This window comes from Choristoneura fumiferana, chromosome 20 (assembly GCF_025370935.1).
Source record: "Choristoneura fumiferana chromosome 20, NRCan_CFum_1, whole genome shotgun sequence".
NCBI classification, from domain to species: Eukaryota; Metazoa; Arthropoda; class Insecta; order Lepidoptera; family Tortricidae; genus Choristoneura; species Choristoneura fumiferana.
Genome location: NC_133491.1, coordinates 8,035,150 through 8,045,483, shown reverse-complemented (window position 1 = coordinate 8,045,483; position 10,334 = coordinate 8,035,150). Strand labels below are relative to the sequence as shown.

At 37.7% G+C, this 10,334-nt stretch overlaps 1 protein-coding gene across 1 annotated transcript; it reads left to right on the top strand.

The window, feature by feature from the left end:
- Positions 1 to 17: 17 nt before the first annotated feature.
- LOC141439161 (regucalcin-like) lies at positions 18 to 8,709 on the top strand. Its single transcript, XM_074103330.1, has 6 exons — positions 18 to 1,258; positions 2,709 to 2,868; positions 5,861 to 6,058; positions 6,639 to 6,857; positions 7,262 to 7,377; positions 8,090 to 8,709. The coding sequence occupies exons 1-6, from the start codon at positions 1,148 to 1,150 to the stop codon at positions 8,327 to 8,329; spliced, it is 1,044 nt and encodes a 347-aa protein (XP_073959431.1). The 5' UTR covers positions 18 to 1,147; the 3' UTR covers positions 8,330 to 8,709.
- Positions 8,710 to 10,334: the final 1,625 nt, after the last annotated feature.

Genomic DNA, 10,334 nt, shown 5'->3' with positions numbered 1-10,334 from the left:
TTTCTAGATTCTTTTATTTTTCTCGAGATTCTTGGCAAACGGTTTAAATACGCAGATTTTCATCACTAATGCAATGAAATAAAAAAGACACCAAAAAAGTACAAAATATCCAGATCTGATTGCGATTGCACACCAGTGCATTCATATTTTTTTATACGTTTGTTACTTTTTCCGTGCTTTGGTGCCTGAACAATAAATCTCGATTAGTGTTATCAGCATCAGAGCTCGCTCAGGTGAAAATTTCGTACACCAATATAACAGTAATTCAAAAGGGAACTTGACTCCAATTTCAACATGCGTCATGGGGTAATACCGGTGCACGTTTTTTGAGTAAATAATGAACCTCGCTAAAAGCATAGGTGATGAAAATAAGGCGCTATTAATGTAAAAGATCAACTTCAGTCATATGGAAAATATGCCGCATTATTATCTCTTTTCTCGTGAATTTTAGCACCTAATTTGTATGAAATAGTTCTGATATTATATTGGAAATTGAACATGTAATTTGAATTGTCTCTACACGAATTATGAATTTCTCATTGAATCTTAACTCTGTAAGAAATAAAATGGACCGTGTGTCACATCTCCCTCCATACTTGGAGACATTTAGGTGATGTTAATTCCGTTTCTGAGATAAATTGCCATTGAGTAGGGAATTTTACCACTATTATTGTGTATGGCAGTTAAACATTGAGCATCTTCGTCGTATTCAAGGGTAAATGTCAAATAGTATAATTTTATTCAGATGTGACAATTGAATGGTTAGTTTGAATGTTATGAATGATATTTTAATTAGAAACACTAGGGTATTGTAACGTATTATTTTAAGAGGCGATTCATAACAAATAGTTATGGAATAAAAGTGTCAAAAGTACCGATATTGTTTTATTTTTTACGATAGCATTTTCTGTCCATTCTTTTGGTGTTTAGAGAACGAGAATCCATTGTAAACGCAGCAATAAGTCTGCGGACAGAATACTGATAACGCGCGGGTTCTACTGTTTAAAAAAAAATACCCAAACACTACCATTAACGCTCCGAATTTCAGCCGGTCGATATGCATTTACGTACTTTGCGCTCTGATTAAATTGTAATATAGTTAAAAATTCCAATAGTTTTTTTTTACAAAAACAATAACTATTACAAAATGTATGGTGCCACATATTTGTTGTTAGTTATTTATTTAAATATGCCCAAAAGCATAGTCAGTGTCGCGAAACGTGACCGAGATCTAACCAATGATTATAAAATTTCCATGGTAAGTAAACTTTATGTTATTTTGTACCTTAATAAGCACGTATAAATGACACATGTAGAAATATTAAAGACATGTATTTAATTTATAATCCCATTTCGATTATAAACCTTTGTTTACAACTCTCTGACCCTACAATCTTGGGACATCTAGATAGCGCCATCCTACGTAAAAAGTTAAATAAGGAGTCTCAACAAAAGTAGAAGCAAAATTTCCGCAAGCATATTTAATTTTATGTTTTCCTGCGCGTAAAAGTATGGTTCCATTTTTATGAACTTCTTACTGAAACTTAGGTAAGAAGATTCTGCCAACGTAGCCTATTTCTGGATCTAAAACTGCCAAAAGTGCTTTCGGACCCCAATACATGTAGGACGCTGTTGCACTATGCGTCTTATCTGTTTTTTTATTTATTTATTGAGAAACAAACAGTCATATATAAACATGAAATTGAAGACAAAGAAATATAAACAGACCTTAATGAGTCATATAAGAAAACGTGACAAACACACAAAATTGCTTTATTATAGGTACATCCTTATCACTATTGTGAGTGTTAACCTACGATGTACTCTCTAAAGTCCATTTGAACGCTTTTTTCAGAAATGCACACGTACATTTAAAAATATCCACGTCTCTGAGTCTTTCGCTATTATTAAATAGTTTGCAGGCTCGCTTTATAAAAACATTTCCAGCATAATGGGTCCGACTGCGAGAAATAGAAAAAAGATATTTTTTACGATACAGGCGTTCTCGTCCGCGCGGAACTCTAAAATTAATCTTTTGTATTAAATCAGGGGTATCCAATTTAGAATGAATAATTTTATAATGTAAAACAGAATCCATTGAATCACGGCGGTCACAGAGTTTTTGCATTTTAAAGTGGTCACAAATATCTGTATAATCTGTATATGTTTGATCAGCCCTAAAAGCAAGTGATTTTATAAATTTCTTATCTTAATTATCTGGAGACATCGGCGATGAAAAGTTAAAATGTAACATGCTGAGGATGTCAACAGTTTTGTCACTCACTTTCTCACTGACGACCGCATAGCCCAGTGCCCTTAGTGTAAGTTTTCGGTTACAAAATACGTCTCGATTGCGTTTGCGTTAAAATCTCAATTTGTATGGAATCACGAATATCGCAAACGTTCCGCTAGAGGGGCTGTTCGTGTTTGCATACAAATTGAGATTTTAACGAGAACGCGATCGAGACGAATTTTGTAACCGAAAACTTACACTAAGGGCACAGGATGGCTTGAGGTCCCGGGTTTTATCTCCGATCGGGGCCGATATTTGTATCAATAATACGAATGTTTGTTCTCATCTCTTGGGTGTTAAATACGTATGTTTATCCTTTGCCTAGTACGCATACGCATAACACAAGCTTTGTTTACTTTGGAACTAGGTCAATTGGTGTCAAGTTTCCCGTGTCATTTATTTATTTATTTGTCAGGTATCGTCGGAAGAGCACCCGGGCAGTCCAGCGCTGTTCGCTCACGCGGAGAGTCCGGTGTGGGATCCGCATTCACAGAGCCTGTTCTTTGTGGACGCGCTCGACCAAAACGTGCATCGGCTCGACTACGTGTCGGGGAAAATACATTCGAAACATATAGGCAAGCGATTAGACTTACATCTAAATTATATGTTATTGATCTATTTTACCTTCCGCCGCCTAACTTTGCCTAAAAGTTCATTGCCACGACTAGTACCACAAAAACTATAATGGTATAATTCCAATAATTGAATAGGCACTATACCGTTAAGCGATTCGCACACAATCCGGGAGTAACGTAAAGACGTCGCATAAAAAATGTATCTTAAAAATGCGTCAAAACAGATTTATATGGCGCGTGGTATAGCTTAATTTTTAATACCTATTTCTAGAATTGTTATTGTGGATCGAATCTACTTCATTGTTTGTAAAGTTCCCATTCCACACTAGGCCAGTAGGTATGATAATTACATCCCTCTCATTCTGAGAGATAGCCTGTACCCTGCCCAGCGGTGGAATGAATGAATACATTTTATTATGGCGTTGTTCACCAAATGTTAAACTAGTAACACACACCTAGATCTCTATACCACAGCCTCAAATGTAACAATTTTGAAAAGCTAGTTTTGGTCAAATACTTATTCGTGAAAAGTCAGGTTTTTACAAGGTATTTTTTTTCATGTATAATCCTGATTAGCTGAATAAAAGCCACTTCGTTATTTTCAACCGCATCCCTTGAATTAGGCTCATCGCAGTAAAAAAAACTGCATTTTGGTTGGCATTGTGCATTAAAAATAAGCTGATGTACTATACTAGATTTTAAAATAGTAGGTACTTAGCTTACTGATTTACCCAACAGTTTATAAAATATTGCTATTATGTTTCATTTTAATTAATAGGTAGTAGATATGCTAAGTATTCATTGTAAAAAAATGTAATGATAATTGGCAGTACATACCGTTCATACCTTGATAAAAAAGCCGGTTTTACATTTTGAGTGGAGCTAGGTGTGTTGATATGCCACTGTAATTAAATTACACGAATTGTGACGAAATACATTTGTGCAGTGGAAGTAGAGCGTCCAGTTTTAGTCAGTAATTAGGTAACGTATTTTCGAGAATCGCTGTTATGATTTGCTTCAAATAACCAAGGGAATCTAATTCAATTCTGTGGCTTAATAAGAGAGGATTTAATGTTGTATTTTCGTACTGAGATATACATAGGTGGCTGAGCAAATTGACTTGGAATAATTAAAAACTAGATCACACCCAAGTATGTTCAGGGATTTTTAAAGGTTCACCATCATAATTTATTGAATCAGGCGTTATTTTACGGAGGTCCATATCAATGAACTGAAGCAATTATTTTGCTCACCCGCGACCTTATGATAGACTTCTATAATGTAGATGTTTGAGTCTAACATCTCTGGTAGCATGGTGAACGGTTGTGTTGCTCTGAAGATGAGCTCTGGTTGAGTTCGAAACGCGTCAGTGTAATGTGGTGGTGGTGATAGATGGGTTTATGTCATTTGTGTGTGTTCTTACAGTTTGGAGGTGGAGGAACTGCATGAACACACATTTCTTGCATATGTAACTATCATAAGGTCGCGGGTGAGCAAATTGTTTCAGTTCGTTCATCATCATTTCTGCCTATACGAGTACACAGGCACAGGCGCCTCCACTTAGAACGAGTAGACTTGGGCTGGACTATTTCCCACGCGGGCCTAGTACAGATTGGAAACTTTACACACACCATTAAATTGTTTCGTAGATTCCTTAATCGAAAAGTTTTTATGTTTTTTTAGTGATTTTTAATCAACTACGAGTTGGAAGCAGTATTTGGACATAGCGACTGAAAAAGTCAAGATCGACAATCAGAGGCATTAACGCACTTGGAATCACAATCGCTTTCACCACTATAGTATTATGCAACTGTATCGTAATGGGTCCTTAAAACACGAGTTAGGGTCAGATGAGTGTTTTAAGGCCTAATTACGTACAGTTGCATACAATATTTTATCTATATCCATATATTAAATCCTCTATCATGTGTTCAAGAACCACTGAGAATGACTTGCATTAACGAGAACTAGGAAGGTATGTCTGCCCCACGAGCTGCGCCCTCAGCGCGCGCGAGACGACCTGCTGCTGCACGTGGTCGCGTCGCCCCCCCCCCCCGTGCTGTAATGATGTATGAAATCTGACCATTACGATACAGCCGTGTTCATAATAGAATCCAATGTCGTAATGCTGGTCATTACCTATGGGTTTTGAACGCATAATTGAGGATTTACTATATAGGTGTAGATAAAGCTGTTTTCTGTCACACGGCATAAGTGAAATGGTGAATGCGATCGTTCACGTCGGCAAGTTAGACAATACGGCCTCTGTTTTTTATGCTTAGCGAGCACACTAGCGTCTTTCGAGCGTCTGCGTCGTGCCAGCGTCCGCGCGGCTACGACGCGACGCCATCGCTGGCCGGCTGCTGAACACCTTATGTTTTTTGCGAAAAAGTAGAACGCACAACGTGCGTTGACGCTGATACTACGACGACGCTCGAAAGACGCTAGTCTGGGGGTCTCTTAGTGATTTTAAAAAGGAATTTACAATGTAGTTTTGTCGACTCCGACTTTAAGATTGGTTTTTTGGAATCTTTTTGTATTTTTTATTTCAATTCCAAATTTTTACTTTTACGGTCATCCCGTAAAACCTAAATTGAAAATACAAACTGAAATATAGATGTACAGAAAAACCAGAAAAATAAGACCATCACTGGGAATCGAACCCAGGTCCTCGGTATTCCGTACCGCGTGCTATACCGCTACACCACTGATGGTCAACGGTACCGACACGAATTTCCCCTATGCACCTCATATCTCAGCTTGTTTGTTTCTTATTTAGCCACTTAAGCAGTGACGCTAGCGACATCTATGCCCTCATCGAGAAACTTTTTTCGGCACTCCATTGGAACTAACCGCTCACCCGGACAAGAGATATCGTTACTTGCTTGCTTTGCTTAATTTGATTGCTTAATCAAATTAAGATTGGTTTTTTGGAATCTTTTTGTATTTTTTATTTCAATTCCAAATCCGACTCCGACTTTGCCTTCCACAGGCTACGGTCAAGTGAACGTGGTGTCACTAGTAGCGGGCACGAGCCGGCTGCTGGTGGCGGTGCGGGCGGCGCTGTACCTGCTCGACTGGGGCGTCAACGGCGACGCGGCGCTGCGCCTGCTTACGTCGCTGGACGAGGGGTTGCCGGACAACGTCATTAACGAGGGCAAGCCTGATGCCGAGGGACGGTTCTGGGTGGGTAAGTGGAAAATAACCTCACGACTTAAGACACAAGGCGGAGGTGGGTAGTTCTACGAGCGTTTTAACCGCTATCACTTTTCTGTACTGTAGAAATATATATATAATAGTAGTATACTGAAGAAATGACTCAGGTAGAATGGAAGGATTTTTTAAACCAATTAGTGTGCATGCAGTAAATTAAAATTATTTAAAATTTCTTGCTTACGGTCTCCCATTTTTTTTATATGCGACAGAAAACTGATAGCGGCTGAAATTTTTATTTTATTGTTTTTACATTGACATTTAAATTGTTTACATATCTTTGACATTTTTTCAGTCTGACGATCCTTTGAGGAGAACCAGTCTTATTTTAATTGTTTTCATTCACATAATGACATGCTTAGAATTATATTTTTTTATAATTACTAATCTTATTACATTTGACGATTTCAATACAAATTCTTATCACTGACATTTATGTAAATTATAATGTAATGATGTATTGAATGAATAAATAAACTAAACTAAACTAAACGCTCGCAGAACTCTCCAGGTGAATATTCGAGCGTTTTGGGTTTTGGAATTGATATTTGTTTTAGGTACAAAAGGTCCCCAGTCAGGGGACGATGTCGTCCCGGACAAAGCGACGCTCTACAGCCTCGACCAGAGTTCCTTGACCCATCCAGCCGTGCAAATGAAACCCATCACGATCTCCAACGGAATCGCCTGGTCGCCCAACAACTCAGTGATGTACTATATCGACTCGCCCACCCAGAAAATCGAGGCATTCGATTACGACTTGCTAAGAGGAGAAATAAGTAAGTAAAACAAAAAATGCAATTTTATTGCCCTTATGATTATTTAAAGGCCGTGACCGGTGGCCCTAGTGGTTTGACGTGTGGCCTCTCAAGCAGAGGATCATGGGTTCAAACTCCAGCACGCATTTCTGAGTTTTTCGAAATTTATGTGCGAAATTACATTTGAAATTTACTACGAGCTTTATGTTGAAGGAAAACATCGTGAGGAAACCTGCACAAACCTGCGTAGTAATTCAATGGTGTGTGTGAAGGTCCTAATCCGCACTGGGCTCGCGTGAGAACTACAGCCTTAGCCCTCTCATTCTAAGGGGAGGCCTGTGCCCAGCAGAAGGACGTACATAGGCTAGGATGATGATTAATTTTATTATGCATGCAATTTTAAAGCTTATATTTATTTTGAAAAGGTGATCGACGAACTATAATCGATATATCGGAGTATGGATACGAAGAAGCGATCCCCGATGGAATGGTGATCGACGCACAAGGACATCTTTGGGTCGCGCTCATGTTCGGTGGAACGGTGAGTGTTGGTGACGTCACGATTACGTTACAGATTAGGTGGTATTACTTGGTAATCAAGAAAGCAAAGTGTTGACCTGGTGTAGCCGGAACAAATGAAGTGTAAAATCTCATTGTTGTATACAATCGAGGAAACTGAATCGCGTACTAGGGTAGGAATTTTTCTCAGTTAATTTCACGATGATTTTTAGGGTTGTGTATGACAAAAAGAAAAAACCGGCCAAGAGCGTGTCGGACATACTAACTACCATCCTGATTTTTTTTTAATTTTCCACCCTTTAGTTTAGATTTTAGGGGGGGGGGCTCGATTTTAATATTTCGCAAACAGATCACTGAATCGAAAAATCGCCTTGGCAAAACCAAAAATATAATTCTAATAACTAAATAGCGCTATTCTAACCTCAAAACTTTAACCATGGATATCTCCATAACTCGCATATGGCCGGTGTTTTTAGCAGATGTATCAACATAATATTTGCAAAAAAAAGGTTCCACCCTGGTACTCGATTCAGAGCCTATGACGCATTTAACGTTCATAAGCTGACGTGAACGCGATAATTAGTACTAGTTATTGGAAACGTGCATTAGTTAATTACTACATAAAAAAACAGTTAAATTTACTCCTGAAATACGATAAGAAGTCATAGATGTATGTTGAAACAGCTTAATTATCTCTTACAATCAGTTTTTTACGTTGTATTATCATTCGTCAGATTTTACACGTGGATCCAGACAAGCGATCAATAGTGTACGCGTACAAGCTGCCAGTGACCCGAACGACGTCTGTGTGCTGGGGCGGACCCAACCTCGACGAACTGTTCGTGACCACGTCGCGCGAGCGCCTCAACCCTAAAGATGAACCCTTGGGAGGCGCCATCTTCACCATCCGCAACACTGGGCACCGGGGGCTCCCGCCGTATGAATTTAGATTGGACAACGCTGATACCTACTGAGTCGTTTTCGTAATGTCGGTTCGTTGTAATCCGTAGAAGAAGCAATAAGTTTCGTTAGAAAACATCTCAATTTGAATCTTATTGTATGCGAGCGAATATGGAAGAGAAAGAACAAGTGGATGCGCCATAAGTCCCAATGGACTAGTTTCCTACAAAAAATAAGTAGTCTGTTAGATTATCAGAAAATATTGGACACGTATTTTATCTTGTCAATTAAAGAAAAAAATAATGAAGATATAACCAGTTAAAGTTCCGCGTGACGTCACGGGCCTCCACTTCCGAAGTTTGACGCGCTCCGTCTTTGTAATTTTTTGTGTGATTTACTAAAGAAAAAAATTGTGTTTAATATTCTCTGATAGTTTAACCGACGGACTTTTTACATTGCTGGGTAGTATTGAGACATGTACAGTCGAGTTCATAAACTTGTGAGCAAAAATTTGATCAAAAATATCTGAACACGCTTCTACGCCGTTGACAATAGAGTCGTGTTCAGATATTTTTGATCAAATTTTTGCTCAAAAGTTTATGAACTCAACTGTACATGGAATTATTGAGACACTTGTGAATTTAAGTTAGGTTGCTTTTTGGCAGTTAATTATTTGTCCAGTTGTATTTTTCTAAATAAAATGAAAGAATGATGCTTAATGATGAAAGGCGATAGGAAACATCTGAATTAAGTAGATTAAACTATTGAATGCCGCAGTTGGTTAAACACGACAGCTGAAAATCGTGCCATAAGCGCCACATGTCGGCATTTCGTGGCGCCTATGGAACGATTTTCAGTTTTTTTTTTGTCGTCTGTGGCCGACTGTGGCGTCCAAAAGGTTAAATAATTTATGATTGCATCATAAACTGCAGCCACCAGAGCCGTGTAAGAAAAATACCCACTTATGGATTACGTAGTTCATTTTCTTAGGCTTGCACAAGCATAGCTTTACAACTTTTTTGTACAGCTTGTACAAAAAAGTTGTGTATTAACCAGACCAATTTGTGGCAAAAGATTGAAAAAGGACTGTGGCGCTATGGGCGTCATTAAGCTCACAACACGTGCCATTTCCTCTTGTTTTTTCTGTCCCGTGTGAGCGAATCTTGTTATATTGTGGGCTACGTGCCCTTAAATTCTCCAGGCGCATTTGAGCTATTAAATTTATTTAAGTAGGTACCTAATTTTTAATAATTAATTACACATTAAATTAAATGCGTCAGGGGAATTCAATTTTGGGTGGTTTTAATTTATTGGTTAAGTAACGGTTAACGAGAATAAACAAATCTTAATATGTAATTAACATCCAATCTTTCTTGTGTAATTGAATTAAAATGAATGAATTAACCATTACCTTTTATTACGGTTCGCTAATATTTGGTTACTAGCTAATCGTTCGTAAGCAACACAAAATAATAATTTAAACAAGTTTTATGTTTCGAAATAATTTATTAGAGGACATGCATACAACAAGATAATAGTAACAAGATCTGGTAACATTTTAAACTCCCGTTTATAAATAACACATAATTAACGAAACATCACATCACAACAGCTAGATGACTAAATTCTGTGATTTACATCAACAACTTGTGGCGCATAATAATTATTATTTCGAAGAATTTTATGCATTTTCAAATAAGCTCAAAAGAGATTAAGAAAATTTTAAATTTGAGGACCTTTTTGATCACTGGCTAAAGCAGTATAAACTGGAACACATTTTGTTAATAAATTCAAGTAGATTAGAATATATACTGAGCGGCAAAAAATCTGGCCCTCAAATGTATGCAATATTAGGCAATTTTAAATGTAGAGTGGGCCAAATGTTGAGCCGCTGTCCGTTGAGTATATTTTACGATACATAACTTCAACGAAAAGGTCCCCAAATCGACTATAAAAGATGTAAGTATTTTTAATACAACCTAGAAAATTACGTAATGATTTTAAAACTGTGTAGGCACATTTTTCCGATAGATATTTTCGAATAAATGATCAGTAAAAAGCAAATATTGGCTGGCTTAT

What these genes read in the sequence shown, in the direction of transcription:
- LOC141439161 (XM_074103330.1), top strand. Translation starts at nt 1,148, where the DNA reads ATGTATGGTGCCACATATTTGTTGTTAGTTATTTATTTAAATATGCCC. An exon ending in ATGATTATAAAATTTCCATG is followed by an intron (nt 1,259 to 2,708) that starts GTAAGTAAACTT and finishes TTTATTTGTCAG; the next exon opens with GTATCGTCGGAAGAGCACCC. An exon ending in AATACATTCGAAACATATAG is followed by an intron (nt 2,869 to 5,860) that starts GCAAGCGATTAG and finishes TGCCTTCCACAG; the next exon opens with GCTACGGTCAAGTGAACGTG.